The sequence below is a fragment of the Mesoplodon mirus genome (assembly GCF_964341445.2).
Source record: "Mesoplodon mirus genome assembly, chromosome: 17".
NCBI lineage: Eukaryota > Metazoa > Chordata > Mammalia > Artiodactyla > Ziphiidae > Mesoplodon > Mesoplodon mirus.
The window spans coordinates 18,915,911-18,942,351 of record NC_138993.1 but is presented as its reverse complement, the minus strand read 5'-3'; the positions used below and the strand labels follow the sequence as shown (position 1 = coordinate 18,942,351).

General features: G+C 35.2%; 1 protein-coding gene across 2 annotated transcripts in view; it reads left to right on the top strand.

Annotated features, from left to right (window-relative positions):
• The window catches only part of RB1 (RB transcriptional corepressor 1), a 133,623-nt gene that overhangs the window by 23,915 nt on the left and 83,267 nt on the right, over positions 1–26,441 (top strand). For both annotated transcript variants that reach the window (XM_082602431.1, XM_082602430.1), the window contains exons 3-8: positions 7,009–7,124; positions 11,141–11,260; positions 18,326–18,364; positions 19,361–19,428; positions 22,242–22,352; positions 24,717–24,859. In XM_082602431.1, coding sequence (XP_082458557.1) covers positions 7,009–7,124; positions 11,141–11,260; positions 18,326–18,364; positions 19,361–19,428; positions 22,242–22,352; positions 24,717–24,859 — 597 coding nt within the window. The remainder of the gene's footprint in view (positions 1–7,008; positions 7,125–11,140; positions 11,261–18,325; positions 18,365–19,360; positions 19,429–22,241; positions 22,353–24,716; positions 24,860–26,441) is intronic.

Below are 26,441 nucleotides of genomic sequence, written 5' to 3'. Positions count from 1 at the left end.
GCTTCCCTGGTGGTGCAGTGGTTGAGAGTCCGCCTGCCGATGCAGGGGACACGGGTTCGTGCCCCGGTTCGGGAAGATGCCACATGCCGCGGAGTGGCTGGGCCCGTGAGCCATGGCCACTGAGCCTGCGCGTCCGGAGCCTGTGCTCCGCAACAGGAGAGGCCACAACAGTGAGAGGCCTGCGTACCACAAAAAAAAAACCCAAAAACTGAACTCTTAAGGATCTTGATGCATATTTGCAAATTGTCCTTCAACTGACACTATTCTGAGGTTCAGTATTTTCAAAATACGTTTATTGGAAATTACTGTTTTTTCTTTTGCAAAGTGCTTTTTCTTACCCTTTCCCCATTATTTTCTTCTATTTATTTATTTATTTATTGGTCATTCTTTTGGCTGAGTAAAAATTACTTTTCCTCTGTTTTAACAATTTTTAAGGTGTTGTACTGAGCCCATTTTGTAATTCTCAACTAAATTTTCAAGAAAACAAATCAGTTACAGATTTTAGGTTGTAAATTGCCATTGGAAAATAGGGCCTGGATCTTGAGAGAGCAGTGAGGGCTGGAAAGCAGGATGAGATATGAGAAACAACTGTAGGGAGGCGATGAGGGTGCTATAGAAGTGGATGAGATTGTGGAGGAAAAGAGAAGGTTCTGGGAAAACGTCCTTGGAGTTAGGAAACACTGAAAAAGTTGGGAGAAATAAAGAGGAAGGATGTTAGAGTGTTTAAAAAGCTAAGGGAAAAAGTTTCATTACAGTGGTGTTAGATGTTGTATACAGGACTTTGTGGATGAAACCAAAGAAAAGGCCATGCAGTTTAGAAAGAGAGCGGTCTTTGGAGACTTAGAGAATAGTGTCAGTAGAATAGCGCTTATATGGTAGATGTGTTCAGTGGATGCAGTAGGTGTGACTGTGAGAGTGTACATGATGAGTATGTGTGTGAATAGTGAGAGTAGTGAGAGGTTTAGATGTGTGGTTAGGCCAGTAGCTTGATAAAGTCCAGGGATAGGTTTTTTTCTTTTTTTAAGGTGGTGCAAGCTTATCTAAAGGGAAATAAGTGTTTAGAAAGAACTGGTAGAGAAATTACAGAAGACAGAGGAAAGAATTAATAAACTAGTTCTTGAAGGAGATGAGAGGCAGTATGATCCAAAGTGGGAGGTATGGAGAGATTAGATATATTAATTTGAGAGTGGAGGAGAAGGTCCATTTGTCAAAGTCAGAAGAGGAAGTTGAAGATGCAGAGACATTTGGAGGAAGACTGAAATTTATGGTATTTAGAAATTATTTGATGTGGAGAAAAATGTTGAGGCTTTTGGTATTGTGATTCTCTAACCTTCTCAGTAAAATAGAAATGAAGAGTACAGAATAGTAAAATAGTTAAGAGTACAGGACTATTAGTGGGGTGATGAGATTAAGGATTTCAGTAGTGAAAATGTTAGGAACATCAATGTAGAAATGTAATTAAGGAAATATTCTTAAATAAATGGAACAATACTAAATTGAGTGTTAAGAAACTTGGGTTTTAGGTCTGTGGCATCAACTGGCTGTGTTGAGCAAGTCTCAGCACTCTAGTCTTTATTTCTTAATCTGCACAATGAGAAGTAAATCAGATGTCCTTTACGGATTTAAAAATCTTGAATCAAACTGAACTAAAAAAGAACAAAACATAGCTACAGTAATCAAGACATTGTAGTACTAGTAAAAAAGAAAGACAAGTAGGTCAGTGGAACAGAACAGAGAATCCAGAAATAGGATTCACACATATATGGTGAGTCTTTGCACACCGAGGTGCTAAGGTAATTCAGTGGAGGAAGGATATTCCTCTTAACAAACGATGCTGGAGCAATTGGACGTCCATATGCAAAAAATGAACTTTAATCCCTATCTTGCACCATTTATAAAAGTTAATTCAAATGAATCGTAGATCTAAACTTGTAGAAGATGACATAGGAGAAAATCCTCGTGACCTTGGGTTAAGCAAAGATTTCATAGATAGCACCACCAAAAGCGTGATCTATAAAGCAAAGTAATAAATTGAGCTCCATCAAAATTAAAAACTTACGCTCTTTGACATACAGTATTTCAGAAAATGAAAAGCCACAGATTGGATGAAAATTTTTGCAAAAGACATATCTGTTAAGTGATTTGAATCCAGAATGTATAACTCATTCTTACAACTTAATAAGACAAACAACTGAATAGAAAATTGGCAAAAGATTTGAAAAGACCCTTTACCAAAGAAGAGATATGGATGTTAAGTAAGATTTGAAAAAATACTCAATGTCATTAGTCCTTGGGAAAAGGTACCATTACATACCTACTAGGATGGCTAAAAAACAGGCAAGAACAGACAAACAAAAACTAAGTGCTAGTAAGGATGTGAAGCAGCTGGAACTCTCACTTGTTGCTGATGGGAATGCAAAATGGTACAGCCACGTTGGAAAACAGTTTACTAGTTTCTTATAAACCTAAACTTGTATTTAATATAGAACTTAGCATTCCTCAACCAGATATTCACCCAAGAAAAATGAAAACATACATCCACTTAAAGATCTGTAGTTGGATATTTAAGGCTAGGGTTAGTAGCCTTATTCATAGCAGTGTATTCAGCCGTTGGAGTAGATAAATAAATTGTGGGATACTCATACAACGGAGTGCTACTCAGCAATTAAAAGGAATAAATACTAATATTATAGATAGAACAATATGGATGAGTCCTCAGAAGCATTATGCTAAGTGAAAGAAGCCAGACAAAAAAGGCTACAGACTGTATAATTCCATTTGTATGATATTCTGGAAAAGGAATTGAAATCAGGTCAGTGGTTTCCAGGGGCTGGAAGTCAATAAACATGATTTCTTACACACACACACACACACACACAACTCCAGCATTCCTTAGCATTCCCAGGAATGGATGTTTTTGGTGTGGAGAAGGTTGGATTACGGATAGGATTGAGACAGATGTGATATAGAGTGCTAGATTCACTGACAATAGTGCTGCTGCTGCTCGTTGTGATTCAATGAGTATAATGCCGGGCACCATGCTGATTACTTAAGTGCATCCTCAGAGACTTCCCTGGCATTCCAGTGGTTAAGAATTTACACTTCCACTGCAGAGGGCACAGGTTTCACCCCTGGTTGGGGAACTAAGATCCTGCATGCCGCCACGTGAGGCCAAAAAAATAAATAAATAAAAATAAAGAGCATCCTCACTGTTAATTTTCATAGTGACTCTGATTAGATATTATTATTATCCCTATTTTAGTAGAAACTGAGGTCTAATTGGATTTAAGCAAGTTGCTCACAGTTACACCACTAGAGTATTCAAACTCTTGAATGTTTGACACCAAAAAGCATGTTCTTAACATAAATAAAAGTATAAGTCCCAGGGAGACAGGGAATTTTGTTTGTTTGTTTCTGTTTTCATCACTGTATCCCCAAAGTCATAAAACCATGGCAGTTGCATAATGAATATTTCTTTTTTTTTCTTTTTCTTTTTAAAGAGTATTTCTTTAAAAATTATTAGAGATATCAAATTTTGGAAGATATAAAAAAACAAACTGGAAGAGGCAAAGAAAACTATATGAAGATATATGATTTTTTTTTTTTTTTTTTTTTTTTTTGCGGCACGCTGGCCTCTCACTTGTTGTGGCCTCTCCCGTTGCGGAGCACAGGCTCCGGATGCGCAGGCTCAGCGGCTATGGCTCACGGGCCCAGCCGCTCCACGGCATGTGGGATCTTCCCAGACCGGGCCACGAACCCGTGTCCCCTGCATCGGTAGGCGGACTCTCAACCACTGCGCCACCAGGGAAGCCCTATGGTTTTTAAGTGATTGCAAATATGGTGGTTAGGCTGATGTTTTCCATTTAGGCATTTATCATATCAGATGACTGTGTTAAACTATGTTACTTGTGTTCCAGTATAATCTACTATTTAAAAAAGTGAACAGAATGATTATAGAGTAGGATTTTGTAGTTGATTCTCATTTTCATGGCTTTGTAAATTTTTTCCCTCTGGCAAATTTTGGTGGCATCCAGATATAAGATCAGACCAAGTGGATGTGATAGGTTACAACTAAAATGCAAGCCCTTTCCATATCTATCTCTATCTCTCTCTATAATTCTATATCTAGAATCTTAAATACTTTAATTTAGAAATTCTACTTCTAGGACTCTCTTAATTGGAAACTGATTATTTTCTTCGCATAGATTAACAAAAATATTTGTGCATGAATCATTTGGTTTTATAACACTGATCTCATCTGTAATATGGTTCCCTCTAAAGAACTAAATCAAATATAGGTGATTAAAATATTTAATATTCTCAAGTTTAGAAGGAACATTTATTTTTCTTCCATAGATAACTGTGTATGAAGAAGAAAGAACACTTTATCTATACATATAGTTAATTGGGATGCAACTAGAACATCAACAATATCAACAACAAAAACAACAAGATTTATAAATCATCTGAAATAAAGGTCACACATTTCGCTTATAGGAAAGTTCCTTGGGTCCTTAACAGTCAGAACCTATGTATACAACATTTTATTTAGGCATTTTATCATTTCAAATGAGCTTGTGTTGAATCGTGTTTGCTATGTCCTAATAAAATTTGCTATTTTAAAAAAATGAATAAAGCACATACTCAATTTTAACAAGCTTAATACTTCATTTCCCAACTTTAAAAGAGTAAAAAAAAGATTGGAGTTGCTGAAAGAAGACACACTGAGAGAAGTTAGGTTCAATAGGTGATAGCCTGAGAGCAAAGAAGCAAACCAAAATCATGATAAGAATTAAGCATAAAAATTAAAGTCATGGTAGTTTGGAAGTTGTTTATTTTAGAGACAAACAACCTTTTACATCTTAGTAGTTCCTGAGAAATTAACCATAGTAATGTAAATACTTATAAGTGTATATACATATATAAGAGTTTATGTTCATTCATTTTATTAAAACATACTTAATAGTCATAACAGTCAAGCAACATATACTTTGTTGTTCAGTTTCAGAAACAGTAAGTATGTAGCCTAGTTTCAATGTCAAATTTATTGAAGTATAATTTATATACACTAAATCAACCAGTTTTAAGTGAACAGTTCAATAGGTTTTGACAAATGTTATTTAACCATTGAGATCTAAAAATTTTTTATTACTCCAGAAAGTTGTCTCATTCTCTTTTGTCATCATTCCCCAACACTTCCACTCCTGTCCCCAGGCAGCCACTGATCTACTTTCTGACATTAAAGATTAGTTTTGCCTTTTCTAGAATTTTGTAGAAATCAAAGTGTACACAGCACGTACCCTTCTGTATTTGGCTTTTTTCCCTCTGCGTGATAACTGAGATTTATCTATGTTGTGTGTATTTATACTTTTCCTTTTTATTGTTGGATAACATTCCATTCAATGGATATACCACAGTTTATCTCTTCACCTGTTTTTGGATATTGGGTTGTTTGAGTTTTTGGTTTTTATGAATGAAGCTACTGTTAACATTCAGGTACCAAGTTTCCACTTCTCTTGGGTATAAATATCTAGGGGTGGAATTGCTAAGTGTTATGGCAGGTATATAGCTTTATAAGAACTTGCCAAACTTCTTTTCCAAAATGGTTGTACCATTTTACGTTTTCATCAGTAACGTTTGAGTGTTCCATTGCTTTACATCCTTTTCAACCTTTGATATTGTTAGTCTTTTTAATTTTAACAATTCTAGTGGGTGTATAGTTGTAATATAAGTTTTAAAATATTTATTTCCCAGGTAGCTAAAATTAAGGAAAAGTTTAGAGTTGGATAGTGATAAGCTTCATATTATCCATAAAATTTGATAATCTAGAATAATTCTTTTTTCTAAAGCTTTTATATAATTGAGATTTCAGAACAATATAAAAATGCATCACATACTTCTCAGCTCCATTGTAATCTCCAATTAAGAGTAATAAGCTGTTCCAGCTGTTTGATAGAACATCAGATTATTTGGTATTTCTTTTGTTTTCAATTTAATATAATCCAAATTTTACCTATAAAACTTACATATTTAAATAGGGATATGTATTTTGGGGGATAAAAAGTATTCTAATGATAATGAAAAAATATTCTAATGATAGTGATAACCATCATTCATTGAATATTAGTTATATGCCAGACCTAAGGGCTTTATATATATAATCTCATTTAATTCTTACAAAGTGAAATATGTATTTCCATTTTACAAGGAAGGCAATTAGGGCACTGAGAGACATGAATTTCATAAGGTTAAAAAATACTTGAATCAGGACTTCTGTGGTGGCACAGTGGTTAAGAATCCACCTGCCAATGCAGGGGACACGGGTTCGAGCCCTGGTCCGGGAAGATCCCTCATGCTGCAGAGCAGCTAAGCCCGTGTGCCACAACTACTGAAGCCCGCATGCCCTAGAGCCCATGCTCTGCAACAAGAGAAGCCACGGCAATGAGAAGACCGAGCACCCCAACGAAGAGTAGCCCCCACTCTCCGCAACTAGAGAAAGCCCACGCACAGCAACAAAGACCCAAGGCAGCCAAAAATAAAAATAATTTAAAAATTAAAAAAAAGACTTCAATCAATAGATTAATAAAAGAACAAGTGAATTAGAAGAAAAAAGATTTTGGAGTCCATTTTATGGAGCCTAAAATGTTTCAACTTGGCTTTGATGACATTGGATTACTGAAAAATGAAAATATTTACTTCAGAGAACTGAGTGGCCCCTAGATTTTGTATAGAAAATTGTAATTTAACTTTTTGACCTTTCTAGTAATTTTTTTGCCTTATAGTATAAAATTTAGTTACTAATTTTGTAACTAGTTTGTTACTAGTGTAGAATTAAATACTCTCAAGTATATGACCTCATAAAGATTTAGTAACAAATTAATTTTGTTATGCTGAATAAGAAAAAAGTTGCATATAATACAGTTTTAGCACAGTATCCAGTGTGTGAATGATTTAATGAAATATTTGAACCTTTTTGTTTTGTTTTGTTTTGTCTTGTTTTGTTTCCAGGAAGGTTATGTTCAAAAGAAAAAGGAACTATGGGGAATCTGTATCTTTATTGCAGCAGTTGACCTAGATGAGATGCCGTTCACTTTCACTGAGCTGCAGAAAAACATTGAAACCAGGTAAAATTTCTTCTATTAATATAGGCCTCTGCCATTAAAGAAAACTATTTCTGAACTGTCATTTTAATAGACTTTAGGGAATTAGTGGGAAATGGTAAAATTAAATAAAACATAGAAAACTTAGGTCAACTAGTGAACTCCTGTTCTCCATTAGAGCCCTTAATGAAGGTGTATTTATGCCGCACTTTCTTAAAAATGTAGCAGTTTGTGTCCTGGGAAAATTTCCATTGTGTCTCTCACTATCTGTAAACTTTCTTAATTGTAGCTATTGATAAAGTGGACAAAAAAAGCAAAGGTTTATGAAGTAGACTTACTATATATTAAAACCTTTGTAAAAGTAGTGTGAGTCTATCTTAAAGGAAATTTAGTTGATTTATTAAAGTTTAAGATTATTTAATATAATAGATATTATAATTATATATGCTTTGAGACTGTATGTTCAGTTGAGTATCTATTATAATACTTGTCCCTGTAATTACTTAATTAACGTCTGTATTGAGTTTCTAAGCCTAATTAGAGGAGTTTACTGTTTCCAACAAGTCAAGAGAAGCCTTCTGGGAATTCCAGTCATTTCTTTTGTAGTATGTTTATGAAATGTAACAGTAAATAATTTTACCAAAAAGATAGTAGTATATGTTTTTTCTTGGATAAAACCATCTAGAGTTAGACATAATTGGTGTTTTGTGTAAATGAGATAAATTAAATTATTGCATGTTTTAGTAACTTTTTCTTATTACCTCTAAATAAAATGTGGAAACAAAGGCCTTGTATGTTCATATTTAACTTATTGAATATGAATTGGTTTACCTCTCAGAGATTTCACAGTTTAACTTTATTAACTAAAATCACTAAATCAAAATAGTTTTTATATAGCTGAAAAATAATCTAAATATAGAGGTAAAATTTTACTTTGATTTATTCATTTATTCAGCATATGTTTTCGTGACCTCTGAGGATTAGAAAGAGAATGAATGTTTGGGTTAAGATAGACTGGGTTTATTTTACAACGTATATGACTTGGAGCAGATTGCTTATCCGTATTAAGTCTCGGGTTCCTTTACTTTCCTGTGAAGTAAAAATTATTAACTAAATAGTTCTCGAGTCAATGCCTGTAACACCATAGGTGCTGATGAGGTCTTGATCTCTTTTTTTCTGTAGATTCCTCCTATTACCCGCCCACCCCCCTTAAACAAAAAGGGGGAAGGAAACAAAACTTACCAACTGCTAGGCGCTGTGTTACTCTACTAGGTTCTAATGATATAGAGGTGAGATATGGTCTCTGACCTCAAGAAACTCATCCAGTTTAAATTAAACAGATGACTGCAATACAGTGTTATATAGCTATCCATAGACTGCTAAATAAATATGACAGAGAAAGTCTATTATATCCTTTATCTATAAGGTGAAAAAATTTTCCTGGAAAAGATTTTCCTAAACTTTTTCTCTGAGTATTCATAGAGCAACTCTGATTTATAAAATGGGCATACCATAAGTAATATCACTACAATAATTATAGTAATGTATTTGGTACAACTTTTTCTTAGGGCATCTCTCAGTGTTCTGATAACTATCCAGGAATGTTATCTAAACCACTGCTCTTAAAAGTACTCTGGTGAAGGGCTAGTTTCTTTTCTTCCCAGTATGTCATAGACTGATGTTTTAAAAATAAGTAATATAAATTAATTACTAGAAAAATGAAACAAAAATCATACTAAACACAGGACTAAATTTTTTATTATTGGATTCAGCAGGCATTAAAATTAGTGTCAAGGGCTTCCCTCGTGGCGCAGTGGTTGAGAGTCCGCCTGCCAATGCAGGGGACACAGGTTCGTGCCCCGGTCCAGGAGGATCCCACATGCAGTGGAGCGGCTAGGCTTGTGAGCCATGGCCGCTGAGCCTGTGCTCTGCAACGGGAGAGGCCACAACAGTGAGAGGCCCGCGTACCGCAAAAAAAAAAAAAAAATTAGTGTCAAATTGCCATAAAAGTTTTTAAGTGTTTACCCTCAATTTCTGTACTTAATTGTGGACTGGTAAACAGTTTATGGACCATTATCAATCCATGGAGCACTGCTCCTAGAATATGTAGTTATCTACAGATCTGTGTGTTTTAATTATGGCTTTTTATGCCTGTCTGCCTGCCTTCCTCTCACCTTCCTGCCTTCACTTCTTTCCTTCAGAGGAGGACTACAGAAGGAATAGAGACTCACTTAAGTTACCCCCAGAAAAAGAAGGCTTTTTAGTAACAATTCACAGTTTTCATGGTGCTCCATGGATAGGTATTGCCATATATCTCAAAACTGGAAGTGAGAGTGGGTCCTGAATAAATGCCATTCTAAGTTTGATTTCTTTTTTTCAGCATGTTAGCTCCATTCTTTTTCTTTTTTTAAAGGATCGATTTTTATTTATCTATTTATTTTTGGTTGCATTGAGTCTTCGTTGCTGCATGTGGGCTTCCTCTAGTTGCATCGAGCAGGGGCTACTCTTCATTGCAGTGTGCGGGCTTCTCATTGCTGTGGAGCAGTCTCTAGATGCGCGGGCTTCAGTAGTTGTGGCGTGCGGGCTTGGTTGCTCCGTGGTGTGTGGGACCTTCCTGGACCGAGGCTTGAACCCGTGTCCCCTGCGTTGGCAGGTGGATTCTTAAACCACTGCGCCACCAGGGAAGTCCCCATTCTTTTTCTTTTCTAAGCAGCATCATGACTATCTACTCTGTATCATTTCTATTCCTCCTTTATTTGCTTCCCCACAAAGCTTGTCATGGCTGCCCCAATCCCTTCTATATCAGTGGAACTTTTCATAACCTTCTTATGTGTTCTGTGCCCTGCTGATTAACTGAGGCTTTTATTTTTCCAGTTCCCAAGATAAATGTCTGAGTGGTACAGCCCTCTTTTTGGAATGAAGCCTCACTGGTTGCTAGACAGCCTATGGATGGGTCTAGTGACTACCCTGTAGTTCAGTTAGCTGCTTTGGTATAACTCCTTAGACAAACTTGATTAGAAGTGAGTATGTGAGGTGCAGTTGATGATTGCTATCTGTAGTGCCCTATTTTTCAGAAGTCAAAAATGTATGTATTGATATTTCTAATAGGTTAATTTTATAGAAAACAATAAACAATGATTTAAAGTTACTATTTAAGCAACTTAAAATTTTTAATCAGTTTCCCTTTTCCCTTCCCCAACAATTCAGTCCTAAAACCGCCGGTGGGCTGAAGAAAGTAGGTGTGTGCATCTGTGGTGGGGAGCACTGTGGTGCCCAGAGAAGGATGCCAGAGCCAAAGTGGGATGAGGAGGTCATCCACCAGGGGCCTGGGGCTTCTTGACATGGGCTGCTTGCTATGCAATGTCAGAGACCAAGCAGGGTGTGTGGGCAGCTGGTATAGGGAGTCATGGCACATGTGAGGTAAGGGCAGTCTGGGGTGAGGAGTCAGAGCCCTACTAGGATGAGGACGGTATCCACGTGGAGGGGGGAGGGCAGTTCAGGATGGGGGGAGTCAGTCTGAGCAGGAGAGGAGGGTGCCCATGTGGAGGAGTGGGTAGCTTGGTACTTATATAGGGCGATTGATTAAATGAGTAAATTAAAGATAAGTGGGTCCCAGGTTTCTCACTGTCAAAGAAGAGTTATGAATATGGAAAGGGAAACACTGGAAGGAACCCTGTAGTTTTTGTGTTGGAATTGGATAAATGGATGTGAACTTGTGATTTTAAAACATATAGTTAGATACAGAAATAAATATATATATATGTCTGTTATAACCCTTATTTTTTTTCTGTGTTCTTGATGATAAGTAGATGTAGGCATAGGTATATAGATATAGTGGTATATAGGTTGAAGACTAGTTGATTTTTTTCCTCTTTAAATTCTAGTAAAATGCAAAAACTAAGTTCCTTCCAAAGGATGTATAATAGTGATTTTGTGTAGAGCTAACAAGTGTTTTGAATTGAAATGTCTATGCTTTGAAAATGAAACAAAATGAATTTTTAAAGTTATGGATTCACTTTTTTCTATTCTTTCCTTTGTAGTGTCTATAAATTTTTTGACTTACTAAAAGAAATCGATACCAGTACCAAAGTTGATAATGTTATGTCAAGACTGTTGAAGAAGTATAATGTGTTGTGTGCACTCTACAGCAAATTAGAAAGGTAAAGTACAAATTTTATTAGGGTTACACCCTGCTTTTTCGTATCATTGTTCATGATTAGTTTCCATCTGGGAACTGTTACATTCTTAGTAAAGTTATTAAGTATTAGATTTGTCCCCTTAATATTCTTAACTTTCTTACTTGTCCAATCATATTCATTCTGAATGTTTCTTCCAAAATTACTTGTTTTACTCATGGTTCTCATTTTTTTTAAACAAACTTAAAGCTAGTTTCCACTTTAGCCTTCTCTGCCAGAAGACTTGTAGCTCTGAACGGAAGGGTGACCTAAATTTAAAATTCTTCCTAATGGTGATACTATGTCTAGAAAAAGAAAGCATGTTGGCACTGGAAGGTGTATGTGACCTATACTACTGAGCTATGACTTGTATTCTCCACGGTGGTTTAGAAGAAGTAGTTTTTTTGTGGAATATCCTTTAAGAAACTTCAGGCTATCAGCTGTTTTATTCCACATAAATTAAGAAACTACAACAAGCATTAATGAAGTGACTGATAGTACCCGCTATGTGTTAGATGCTAGGGATGTAAAATCATATGATACTATGATCATCAATTAGCTTATAGTAAATAAATAAATTATATCTTTTAATAAAAATAAGTGCAATAATCATTTGATGCGCTACTGTAGAGGATTATTTATAAGAAGTAGAAATTATGTTGTGGGCAAAATTCTGTGTATGTTTAAAGGTAAGAAGAATAATTATGGGGTGAAAAAACTATAGAAGAAGGCGATGTCTGAGTAGGGTTTAAAGGATAGATAGAAACTCAGCAAGCAAAATATGTGGAGACTGGGACTGAGTATCCTAGGCAGAGTGATTAGCATGTGTTCAAAGCCAGAGCAGTACTGTAAAGTATTTTGATATTGCTAATGGCTAAAAGGTAGGAGGGAATTAGACTGATAATGAGCTTGGACTTTACCCAGCAGGAGATGGAGAGTCATTGATTTTAAGCTAGCGAGTGACACAGTCAGATATGGCCTTTAAAAGGTCACTCAGGCCTTTGCAAAGGGATTTGGAATTTTTATTGACTAGTTATATGAGATAATTTTGTGTATATTGGCCTTGAAGTAGATCAATAGGATTTCTTCTCTCCTATATGTACCTTCTTTTGAAGAGCAGTTGGGAAGATTAACTGTGATACTAAAGTCTATTTATTTCAGGGTAGACTATATGTGTATATATGGCAATGTGCTGTGGTGATTATGATAACTTTTAAAAAGCTAAACAGATCTAGATATTAATAATAATTTTGTCATTCATTGACTGTGTGAGCTAGGGAAACATACTTAACGTCTTTAAACCTCAATTTGAATCTGTAAAATGTAGCTAATAATGCTCTCCTTGCAGAGTAATTGTAAGATAATGTTACTGGTTAGCTCACCTCCTAGCACATACTAAGTGCTAAATAAACAGTAGCTTTTAAAGCTATTATTAACTACATTAATGCTGTCACATAGAAATGTAAAAATGCAAGCCATATATATATATATTTATTTATTTATTATTTTTGGCTCTGTTGGGTCTTCGTTGCCGCACGTGGGCTTTCTCTAGTGGCAGCGAGCGGCGGCTACTCTTAGTTGTGCTGCGTGCGCTTCTCATTGCGGTGGCTTCTCTTGTTGCGGAGCATAGGCTCTAGGCGCGTGGGCTTCAGTAGTTGTGGCTCACGGGCTCTAGAGTGCAGGCTCAGTAGTTGTGGTGCACGGGCTTAGTTGCTCCGTGGCATGTGGGATCTTCCCGGACCAGGGCTCGAACCCGTCTCCCCTGCATTGGCAGGCAGATTCTTAACCACTGCGCCACCAGGGAAGCCCAAGCCATATATTTTAAATATTCTAGTAGCTGCGTGACAAGTAAAAAGAAACAAGTGAAATTAATTTTAACATTTTATTTAACTCATATATCCCAAAATACCAAATTTCAACACATAAATTTGTATACAGATGTTCATGGCAGCATTATTTATAATAGCCAAAAAGTGGAAACACCCTGAATGTCCATCAGCTGATGAATGGATAAACAAAATATGATCTTTCCATATGGTAGAATATTGTTCAGCCATAAAAGGGAATAAAGTTCTGCTACATGCTACAATATGGATGAACCTTGAAAACATTAAGCTAAGTGAAAGATACCAGACACAAAAGGCCACATATTTCATTTTATGATATGTCCAGAACAGGCATATCCATGAGATGGAAGATAGGTTAGTGATTGCTAGGGAATGAGGAGTATCTGTTAAAAGATGTGGGGTTTCTTTTTGGGGTGATGGAAATTTTAGATAACAGTGATGATTACATAACAAAGCGAATACTAAAAACTACTGAATTTATACACTTTAAAATGATGAATTTTATGTTAGGTAAATTATATTTCAACAGGAAAACATGAAACCAATAGAGAAGTTTTACATTCTTTTTCTCATACTAAGTATTTTTTTTAACATTTTGGTGTGTAATTTACATTTACAGCACAACTTCATTTGTACTAGCCAAAAACATTTCAGGTGTTCAGTAGCCATAGGAGCTTGTGGTTCATGTATTAGACAGCATAGATTTATATTGTATGTCATTACCTTTACGATAACATTCTATTCTGAGTTACATTAAATTACAAAATGATATAAAACAATGCATCTGACATTAAACATATTTTCTATAATTATAAAAATTCCCTCTTGATTACCATCTGCTTTTTTTTACTATAAGATAGTAGTTTTCTCTATGTAAATTTTTGATCTACATATTTTTTCTGACTGGCTTCTTTCACTTAGCATGTTTTCATGGTTCATCCATGTTGTAGCATGTTTCAGTACTTCATTACTATTTATTATGGAATAATATTCCATTGTATGGCTATACCACATTTAATTTATTCATTCATCTACTTATAGTTATTTGGGTTGTATGTCTTTTTTTTTTTTTTAAGATGTTGGAGGTAGGAGTTTATTAATTCATTTTATTTATTTTTGCTGTGTTGGGTCTTCGTTTTTGTGCTAGGGCTTTCTCTAGTTGTGGCAAGCGGGGGCCACTCTTCATTGCGGTGCGCGGGCCTCTCACTATCGCGGCCTCTCCTGTTGCGGAGCACAGGCTCCAGACGCGCAGGCTCAGTAATTGTGACACATGGGCCTAGCTGCTCCACGGCATGTGGGATCTTCCCAGACTGGGGCACGAACCCGCGTCCCCTGCATTGGCAGGCGGACTCGCAACCACTGCGCCACCAAGGAAGCCCCGGGTTGTATGTCTTTTAACGTAGTTGACAGTATAAAGGAGAACAAGTGTATATTTATAGAGATTGTTATAATAACTTTATTATATATCATTTTGTCTTCTCTTCATTTCTTTCCATGGATTTGATTTATCATCTTGTGTCATGTGTTTACTCCAATACAGCTTTGATCCTACCCAGCTCTTTGTGCTGCTGTTGTCAAACACATTACATTTCATGTGTTAGAGGCCCAAGAATACAATATATACATATTGTGTTATGCAATTATATTTTATATCAATTAGGAGAAGAAAGGAGAAGAAATATGTAATTATACCATCTTTCATAATAACATAATTACCTTTACCAGTGCTCTTTGTTTATTCATGTGGATGTGAATTACTGTCTTGGGTCATTTGTTTTCAGCCTGAACTTTTACTATTTTTTTATAAGATGAGTTTGCACATTCTCTGTTTTTGTTTGAGACTCTCTATTTCACCATCACTTGTGAAAGGTAGTTTTGCTGTATATATGAGTCTTAGTTTACATTTTTTTTCTTTCTTTGAGTATGTAATCCCACTGCCTTCTGATCTTCATTGCTTCTGTTGAGAAGTCACCTGTTAATGTTATTGTGTTCCCTTGTATATGATGGATCATTTTTCTCTTGCTGCTTTCAGGATTTTCTCTTTGTCTTTCAACATTTATCCTATGATATATCTAGGTGTGAATCTCTTTACATTTATTCAACTTGGAGGTTGTTCTGTTTCTTGGATGTGTAGACTTGGGAGTTTTCAGCCATTATTTACAAAAATTTTTTTTTCTCTCTCTCTCCATTCTTTTCTGGTACTCCCATTACACATATATTCATGTATCTTTTGGTGTCCAAAAAATACACCAATATATTTTCTGGTGAGCCTCTTCTGTGAGCCTCTTCATTTTTCTTCTTCTTTTATCTCCTTCAAACCACATAATCTCTTTTGATCTGTCTTCAAGTTTAGTGCTTCTTTTTTTCTGCCAGCTCAGATCTACTTTTGAGTTCCTCTAGTGAATTTTTTATTTTGGTAATTATACTTTTCAACTCAAATTGCCATTTGGTTCTTTTAAAGTAATTTCTGTCTCTTTACTGATAATCCTCTGTTGGTTGAGACATTGTCAGCATACCTTTTTTTCTTCTTTAAGCATGATTTCCGTTAGTCCTTTGAACATATTTATAATAGCTGTTTTGAAGTCTTTGTTAAGTCTGACACTTTGGTTCTCTTAAATACAATTTCTGTTATCTGCTTTTTTCCCTATGTAGAGGTCACACTTTCCTGCTTCTTTGCATATTTCATATTTATTTTTGAAAACCAGACATTTTTGATAACATTGTAGTAACTCTGGGAGCTGATTCTTTTCTCTCGTGGGGCTTGCTGCTGTTGTTTTGTCTTTGTTATTTGTTTAGTGGCTTAGCTGTACTATCTCAATGAAGTCTTTTTCTCCCACAGTGTGTAGCCTCTGATCTTGCTCCTTAGAGTAGCCTTGGACAGGTGCATAGTCACTCAGAGCTGACAGTGGTTTTCGCTGGGTTCTCTTTTGACTATCTTTTCCCTGTTCTTAAGCTAACTGCCTCTGTTGATATCACACCTAGTTGCTACCTCTCACTAATTGCCGACTGATTGCTTTATTGTTTTTTTTTATAAATGTATTTATTTATTTTTGGCTGCCTTGGGTCTTCACGGCTGCATGCGGGCTTTTCTCTAGTAGCAGCGAGTGGGGTCTACTCTTCGCTGCAGTGCCTAGGCTTCTCACTGCGGTAGCTTCTCTTGTTGCAGAGCACAGGCTCTAGGTGTGCGGGCTTCCGTATTCGTGGCTTGTGGGCTCTAGAGCACAGGCTCCGTAGTGGTGGCGCACGGGCTTAGTTGCTCCGCGGCACGTGGGATCTTCCCGGACCAGGGCTCGAACCCATGTCCCCTACATTGGCAGGCAGATTCGTAACCACTGCACCACCAGGGAAGTCCTGCTTTATTGTTTTTGACAATGCTCTGGGTCACAAGTTGCTTTACAGTCTAATCCAATTAAATTCGGCTCCCTCTGCAGGAGTAGGATTTGAGGCTAGCCTTGAGGCTTATTTTGATACTAGGAGAGCTATTCTTAGCTGTTTCTTTCCCTGGTTCTCTCCTAGATGATCTAGGAGTTAGCATTTTGCTCTCATAAGATCTGTTGGCTTTCTCTTACTTGCTTCCACCAAAGTCTGTATTGCTTTCAACAGTTCTCTTATTCTTGAACATCCCCACACTCCATTCCAAATGAGTTCCCTTGGGGAGAGCTCAAGGCTCTATGTTCTTAGGGCCTGCCTCTCCCTTAGGCACCACTTCTGTGCCACTGCTTGGGAGGTCAGGATGGGGACAGTGGTCTCTTCTCTTCGAGTGATACCTCTGTTTTAAGAGTAGGGCACTGAGAAGAGGCGATAGCCCTTGGTCTTCCCAGATTGCCTTTCTTGGCTGGAACCTCTGTCCTATGAGCTGCTCAGCAAGAGAAGTCAGTATTTTTGATGTGCTCTGTGCCTGGAGTAAAACTTTACCCTATGAGTGGGGGCTAAGCGGAAGACAGGAGCCCCAGACCTCTCAGGTCCTCTTGCTTGGGATAGACTTTCTGCAACACAGATCTGGGGGCGATGAGAAATTCTGGGAGCGTACTCTTCCCAGAGAGATAGTTCTAGGCTGGGAGCTGGAGAGAGAAGAGCCCTGTGTCTTGGCTACACCTAGCAGGGGTAGAGCTTTGTTATGCTGAGCTAGAGAGGAGGAGGAAATGAGTTTTGCTTTGAATTCTACAGACTGTCATTGTTCTTACCAAGATTTAGTAGAAGAAATATTTCCTTTTTTTGTTGTATGCCCTTAGGAAAATTTCCAGAGACTTTAAATGGTTTTTTAAAAATAGTTTTACCAATTGTAGTTATTATATTAGGAAACAGGTCTGCAGAGAACCTTACTCCACCATTCCAGAAGTCATTGTCCTAAATAGGTAGGTTTTATACAGTAAGTCCCCTACATATGAATGAGTTCCATTCCGAGAACACGTTCGTAAGTCCAATTTGTTCGTAAAGTCCAGCAAAGTTAGCCTAGGTACCCAACTAACACAATTGGCTACATAGTACTGTACTGTAAAAGGTTTATAATACTTTTCACACAAATAATACAAAAAAAATAAACAAACACAAAAAAATAAAGAAAACATTTTTAATCTTACAGTACAGTACCTTGAAAAGTACAGTAGTACCAGCTACGTCACTGCTACTTTTATGCTTGCTTCCAGACATCCTGGCCTTGAAATAAAGATAATCTACTACTGTACTCTATACAGTACTGTACAGTAAAGTACACAAAGCACAACCACTTGTATGCACACAAGTGACATGTATGCCAGACACGTGAACTGACTTACATGATTGGACGTGTAAACTCACGTTCACATCTTTGAAAGTTTGCAACTTGAAGGTTCGTGTATAGGGGACTTACTGTAGTACTTTCAGTTGTGTTATTTCAGTGACACTATTAGTTAAATAAGCTTTTATGACCTGATCTGAGATTCTAACCAGATCAAGGTTCAATTACAGAATGTATTCCAAGTTAGAAATGCACATATCGAATCCAGTCTTTTTGTAATTAGATATTACAGTGATATGTGAAATGTCATAAATTGGAAACGTCTACTTTAACTTTGTTTTATAATACTGTACTTGAGAAAAAAATGTATCCTTCTTAAAATAAGATGAATAAAGCATGATAAAAGTGATTTCTAAATTATGAAAAAAATTTTAAAGTAAGTTTTAAAAAAGCCATAATGTTAACATAATTATTTCTTCCTTTCAGAACATGTGAACTTATATATTTGTCACAACCCAGCAGTTCGTAAGTACCTCAGAGCATGTTATTTTTCACCTTTGGGTTTTTTTTTTTTTTTAGAGATTTTTGTGGGATAATCCCAAACACGTTGATAGTTTCAGGATTAGTTTGACTGACTGTTCTATCATACTTCATAAATTAAGGTCATGGATTTAAGCCATACACGGATTATTTATCTTTTCACAAAGAAAATGATATGAAATACATGCCTTTTACTACAAGGGAGAACTAATAAGGTTGAAGTTAATTCAGAACAACATTTTACCAGCTCTGGGAAAAATGCCAATTCATTGACAAAATCTTTTTTCAGAGTATATTGTAGGCATTTTATTAACTAAGACTCAGAGCATAACTTTTGAGTAAGAATAAACATGAACGTCTATATTAAAATTTCCAAGTAGTCTTTTTAAATGTATGATACATGTTCCAACAGTATACCATTGTAAGAGCTCTAGAGTTTTTCTTCGGAAACAGAACGAGTAGCATGTGAGATTTTCTGCCTCATTGAAGTAATAATACTGAAGATGATTGATACAAAGGGAAATTGTGATTAATTAATTAACTCTATTAATTCCACTTGTTAATTCCAGCAAGTGAATAACTTAGTGTTTATGAAGACATAGTGTTAATTTGGTAGAGTCACCCAAACCTCTGTTTTTCTGCTTACAGAAAATTGATTTTAATTAGAAAAGAGAGCAGAAAAGCATTAATTGGAAGCCATGTATGTCATATTATACCACTTTCTGTGCATATTTTTAGATTACAGTAGAAGATATTCAATATTTTCTTTAAAAAATGTATACTACTCTGGGAAAATATAAATAACATGGTAAAAACACTAACTGAATTGAGACAAATTGAATTCATGTGTAAATTGTGCATTTAAGATGGACTGTATTCTATTATGCGATCAACTCTGGTCTATAATTGTAAAAAAATGAAAAAAAAAGGTGTAGTTGGAAAACAGTGAGTTTTTTTTCCTTCTTTCTATTTGTTTATTAGGATATCTACGGAAATAAATTCTATGTTGGTGCTAAAAGTTTCTTGGCTCACATTTTTACTAGCTAAAGGTAAAGTCATTATGTTTGTTACATACTAATGTTTCAAATGTAATAATTGATAATTCTTTCAAGTAATTTCAAAATTTTAATTCTATTTAATATTGTTCCTCCTTCCCCCTAGTTCTTTGTGTGACTTTTTTTTTGTGTGTGTGTGTGTGTGACTTTTTAACTGTTAGCAAGTTCTTGTAATTCTGATCCTGGAGGCAACCTTGAAAATGTCTCATTTCATTTCTTTTTCTAATATTTTTCATTCTTTCCTATTTTTAAGAATAATTTACTCTTTTTATAAAAGTGATATATATTCATGATAAAGAATGCAAATAATACAGCAAAGCACAAAGAAAAATCTAGAAAAATTACCCAAAACCCACCTAGAAATAATCATCATTAAAATTATGTGGGCCTCCCTGGTGGCGCAGTGGTTGAGAGTCCGCCTGCCGATGCAGGGGATACGGGTTCGTGCCCCGGTCTGGGAGGATCCCATATGCCGCGGAGCGGCTGGGCCCGTGAGCCATGGCCGCTGAGCCTGTGTGTCCGGAGCCTGTGCTCCGCAACGGGAGAGGCCACAGCAGTGAGAGGCCCGCGTACAGCAAAAAAAAAAAAAAAAAATTATGTGGTTGTATGCACAAAAATGTATCTGGAATAAGATTCTGATTAAAAAAGGTGGGTGGGTGAGTGTACTCACAAACATATATATAAGTTTCTAAAAATAATATCATATTATTGTGCTATGTTTAAAATATAAAAATTAATTTTACTCAAATTTTATAGAAGAAAATAAGAGAAATGGAAAGAATTGCTTAAATTTATATGTTTTGTCACTTAAGCAGTATTATTTCTTAAAATATTTCTCTAAGATTATGAAAACACTAAGAGGTTAGAATCTGTATTTAACTTTATGTTTTGAGTTAAAGCAATATATATTAATCTGCTCTGAAGAAAAAGAATTCTCACTCTTCCTGTCACCTTCCTATTCCCTACTTTCAGATTTGCTTATTTTTTGTTATCATTACATTATCAAAGATTATAATATTTACATTCTGTTCTGTAATTATAATTATCACAGTTGTTTTGTCTCATTTATGTATTTAAAATGGATTCTAAGCTTATTGTCACTCCTGTATCATAGCTTCTCCATTTCTGAGTTCTTTATGTTGGTCTTTCCTTAGCTGACTAGATTTTACCATGAAGGAGTTTTTCAAAAAAGCCTTTTTGGCGCCATGTTTTCTATGTTTGACATGTTTATGAACCATGTCCGTAGTCTTTAGACTTGAAGGACAACTTGGTTGAGTATTCTGTTCTTGTATCATGTTTTTTTTTTCCTCAGGACACTATTTTCTGGAATTGAACATTGCTGTTGAGAAATTTGAGACTAGCTTAATTTCCACCCCGCCTCATTTTCTTCCTTGAATATTTAAAGAATTCCTTTTTTTAAAAATTGAGATTTAATACATTAACCAGAAAGTTTCTATACCTCCAGTATTGGGATTATTAGTGGTTTAGCAGTCAGATGCTAATAAGATAGAAAATGAATCAAATTAAACTTCTCTTTTAAAAATACTGCACAACATAGAGCCATAAGCAAATATGTCATAGCTATATGATTTGTATATTTTGTGTAGCTACACTGTTTTTTTCTTAGGTGTTTATTATATGCATTAATTTCCTTATATACAGCTCTTTATAATAAATATACAGCTCTTTAGTTGTATATTATATAAAGTTTTAGGATTTTGTGCTAAATAATTGCTTTATAGATGACTTTACAATTATATACTAATTTTATTATTTCTTAATGGCTTTGGTTATTAATATTTTGGGGGGCTTCCCTGGTGGCACAGTGGTTGAGAGTCCGCCTGCCGATGCAGGGGACATGGGTTCGTGCCCCGTTCCAGGAAGATCCCACATGCCATGGAGCGGCTGGGCCCATGAGCCATGGCTGCTGAGCCTGCGCATCCGGAGCCTGTGCTCCGCAGCAGGAGAGGCCACAACAGTGAGAGGCCCGCATACCACAAAAAAAAAAAAAAAAAAAAATATTTTGGAGTGGGTTGAAATTGAAAATATATGAGGTTTCATAAATAAATAGAACTGAAGACTAACGTGTATCATTCTTCAAAATGATTTTCAGGGGTAGTAAATTTTATAACTTTTACCAAAACCAGAAGTAAGTTTAAAGAAGGAAAAATCAAAATAAATTTAGACATAGGGACTGAATTATTATAATAATACCTAAATGTAAAATTTTCATGGTAGACTTATACTTCATTTATAATTTTTTTTAGTAAATTTATTTGTTTTATTTATTTATTTTTGGCTGCATTGGGTCTTTGTTGTGTGGGCTTTCTCTAGTTGCAGTGAGTAAGGACTACTCTTCGTTGCAGTGCACTGGCTTCTCATTGCAGTGGCTTCTCTTGTTGTGGAGCACAGGCTCTAGGCACATGGGCTTCAGTAGTTGTGGCAGGTGGGCTCAGTAGTTGTGGCTCACGGGCTCTAGAGCACAGGCTGTGTAGTTGTGGTGCACGGGCTTAGTTGCTCCATGGCATATGGGATCTTCCCAGACCAGGGCTCGAACCCGTGTCCCCTGCATTGGCAGGCAGATTCTTAACCACTGTGCCACCAGGAAGTCCCCATTTATAATTTTATAACTTTATATATTTTTATATATTGAACATCTGACTGAATTTTTGCAAAAATAAAAAGATCTTTAACATGCTCTAGTGATTGTTGCATAAATGAGTATATGGATACAGCCATACCCACAATTTTCCCTGACTTAAAGACCTCAGTCTCTACCTTAAGATGTGGACCTTCTTTGTTTTCAGGGCAAGTTTTACAAATGGAAGATGATCTGGTGATCTCATTTCAGTTAATGCTGTGTGTCCTTGACTATTTTATCAAACTCTCACCTCCTGCATTACTCAAAGATCCATATAGTAAGTATTTTAAGTAATTTATGCCCCTCCTACTTCATCATTCAACAGTTTTTTACGGACTTACACTAGATCCAAAACATGGTTCTAGAGCCAAGGGAATAATAAAAAAGAAATCAGACATGGGTTCTACCCTTAAGTAGTATAAGATATAGAAGGAGAGATAAGTAAGCAAGTAATTAGAGTATATGGTTGAAAATAGTCTGGGCCAAAATATAGCAAATACTATGGGAGTTGAGGAGATGAGAAAGTTTTCCTAGCTGAGAAAGACCAAGGAAGACCATAAAAAAGTGGTGGCATTTGAACTGAATGTTGAAGGAGTAGTTAGGGTTTGAGTGTTGTGGTAAGTTGGGAGACTGCACTCCCAGTAAAGAGAAAATCAAGAGGCAAGGCATAGATATGAATGAGACTGCATGGGGAAGACTAACCTGTTCTATAGGAATGGATTAACTAAATTTTTATTATTGGAAGCTATAATGATTATGTGACTGATTTTTTTTTTGCATATGAACTGTAATTGATCCACTTCGGTGGGTGATGAGATGGGAGGTGTATTTAAATAATAGCTATTGCTGAAATAATTAGATAGCATTAAGCAAAGACAAGTATATTCCTCTTAGAATGGAATTGCTCCCTTTGGTGGCTTGTAGAGTAGGATTTAAAATCACTTAATACACTATAGAGAAATGTAAACTTAACTAAGGCTTAGCTGATTCCTTGCTCCTAAAATGTTGACAGTATTAGTCATACCGAAAATAATAGGGGAAAGATCAAAACATGGAAGTCTCAAAGTGTTGAAGTGGCTGAAAAGCTGAAGCCTGATTAATCTTCATGAACAATAACTTCCTGGAAAAATGAAGCAGAATTTTGAAAAGATGTTGAACATGGCTTGACAGAAAAGGCAGGTCATTTAGCAGAAACCACATGTAAAACAGAGGGGAAAAAATAGAAAACAATATATTTTAAAAATTTCTGAATCTTTAAAAATTTCCTTTATATGCCTTTTCCTCACTTTTTATAAATGTCATAACTTTAAAAAGTTGATATATAACTTTAGCTTGACAGCCTTTGTTCTTTTGGATAATGTACATTTAATTCTGTAAGTGCCATGTTAAAGAGAAAGCAGGATAAGATGTTGAATTAACTGGCTATGGTAAACTTGCAATTAGCTTTTTATTATGAAGAATTTCAGTGAGCATAAAAGAAGAAGGTCATATAATAAGCCTCCATGTACTTATCACCTGCCCTCAATGCATAACTTATGGTCAACCCATAGTCCTATCTACTGCTCAGTTGTACCAGCTATATTATTTTGAAGCACACTTTTGCATACTGTTTCATCCCTATAAATTTCAGTATGTATCTCTGAAAGATAAAATCTTTTAAAAAAGCATGATGACAGTACCATTCTCACACCTAAAAATCAATTAATAGTGATTCTTTAATTCTACCAAATATCTAGTAAGTGTCCATATTTTTAATTGTTTTATAAAAGTAATTTAAAAAATTTTTACATGTTGACTAAATCAGAATCTAAATAAGATCTCTACTTTGTGATTGGTTGGTATGCTTTTAAGACTTAAAAAGTTCCTCCTCCATCTATCTTTCTCTTTTTTTCTTGTAATTTATTTATTAAATAATCAGGTGGTCTTGTTCTGTTGAGTTTTCCATGGTTTAATTTTTAGTGATTGCATCCTATGGTGTAGTCTTAACATGTTCCTCTATCCTGTCAGTTTCTTGTAAGGTGTTTGTTGGGCCTAGAGGCAGTTAATACTTTTTATACTTAGTCATCTGTAATCTCTTTAATAGCTGAATTCACATTCAGTTTGAATTGAAAATGCTCAAAATAATCCAGGGGATTTTTTAAAAATTACAATTTAGTGTCACATGAGTATATTTGTATGCTTAATTTTTTTAAAGCATCATAATTTATTTGCTAAAACTTTAAAAAAATTATTTTTTATCCTGTATCTACAAATTGAATCCATAAATACATGCTTATTATTTTTAAGACTCTTTTAAGATAGAAAACATTTTTTCCCCTTGCAGACTAGTAGGATACACTTAATATTAGTTTATAAGTTGGCTATTTCCCTTGCATTTTTCATATTTGTCTGTGGGGTTTTAAATTTCTTTTTGGGCTAGTTGGGGGCAGAAGAGAATAGGGATGATAACAACTATTACCAGTATATAACTTACAGTAGATATTCAATAAATAAAGCTGTTAGCTTTTTAATGAAGCCTAATAATAAAAGTAGCAGAATGTTACCAAGATTATTTCTGACCTTCCAAGTTATAATTAGAATACTTCATTATTTTATACAGTGGAATGTGCAATTGTTCTTATCTAATTTACCATTTTTACAGAAACAGCTGTAATACCTATTAATGGTTCACCTCGAACACCAAGGCGAGGTCAGAACAGGAGTGCACGGATAGCAAAACAACTAGAAAATGATACAAGAATTATTGAAGTTCTCTGTAAAGAACATGAATGTAATATAGATGAGGTAATTTAACTTCATGATTTCTTTAAAATAGTTAAAGTAGATTTAGATGTAAGTTCTTCCTAACAGTATATAATTCCTTTATGATGAGCTTGCTTTTTGTAATTAGTGCCAACTCTTTTGCAGTAGCAAAATATTTAGAAAAAGTTTTATTTTCATATTCAGTTACTTTGATTTTAAAGAGAATAGCTCCCTCACTCTGGAATCATTGAAATGTACATGATTAAGGCAATAGTTTTCAAATGTATTTGTTCTTTGATTCCTCCGTGGTTACTGATACACCTAATGTTTTCAAGTATCCTGCTCAGAAAACCCTAGCGTTTTGGTTTAGTGCTAAGTGATACCAACATTAAGTTTCTGTTTAGCCTTCTGTAGTTACTCTTTTTCTAAATATCACACCAGATGTTAATGACTGGTAGAGGATACATGAACACCCAGGAATTGCTTATCTTGTTAATAAAATCTGGAATGTTAGAATTGGAAGGAATCTTACAAGTAATGTACTTGGCCTCCTTTTACTAATGAATAAACAAGCTTCTAGAGACTGATAGCTGATTACTAACAGAGTCTATGCTTTGGACCATCTGCTACCAGTGCTTCTTTCACTGTGCTGTGCTCTTTCTCTCATAGACTGTTATATTGTCCACAATTCACTACCACTAGAAAGTTGTGTGAAATGTTGCATCTTTGAAATTGCTCTGTCAACTATGGGAAGGAATTGGGGGTATGATCTCAAAATCTAGTTTAAGAAGTGTTGGAATGATTTATCAAGATATCTGGGTTTTAGCACCGTGGCTTTTATTAATTTTAACAAATATATAGATACAGACATATAGCTGTATCAACTTTACACATGTAATATATTTACTTTTCTAGAATAACAAATTATCTTTGCTAATAAGCTGACAAATGTAGTTGAAATATTTTTTTTTTACTCCAGTCTGTTGCTTACTCCCTCAAGGTAATGAATAGGAATAAATGCAGTTTTCTAATTCCTGGTTGTTAGTTCTCTGTATTTTAGAACTACTTATAAAATTGCATTTCAAAAATCAGGAATAATTCATGTTTTTCCTTTTTATTTTAAATAATTCTTCTATAATTTAGAATGTAATAACGATTTGTAAAGTGTAGGTGATTAATAACTTTTGGGGTAATTCATATTAATTTGACACTTGATTATTTACATGTAGGATTTATAGTTATATAACTATTGGTTAGTTATATTTATGGTTATATAATTATTGATTAGTCACACTAATTCGTTAAATAGAACTACCCACCTTATAATTATTCCAGTTCAATGGGAATTAATTAGAAAACAATACTAATATGTATTACAGAAGCTTAATTCTTAAAACATTTTTGTGAAGCAGAAGATAGGAACTTATTAATAGGAAGATATTAAATTATTCTACCTTAATAAATGTAGACTGCAAATTGGAAAAGGAAGTTAAATGAAGAAAAGTAAATTGTTTAAAATTCCATAACACTTTGCCAGTGTAAAATAGTTAGGGGTATAACTCCAGGTTTTCCAAGGACAGTCTTTATTATCCATGTTAAATGTAGGGTTTTTTTGTGTGAAACT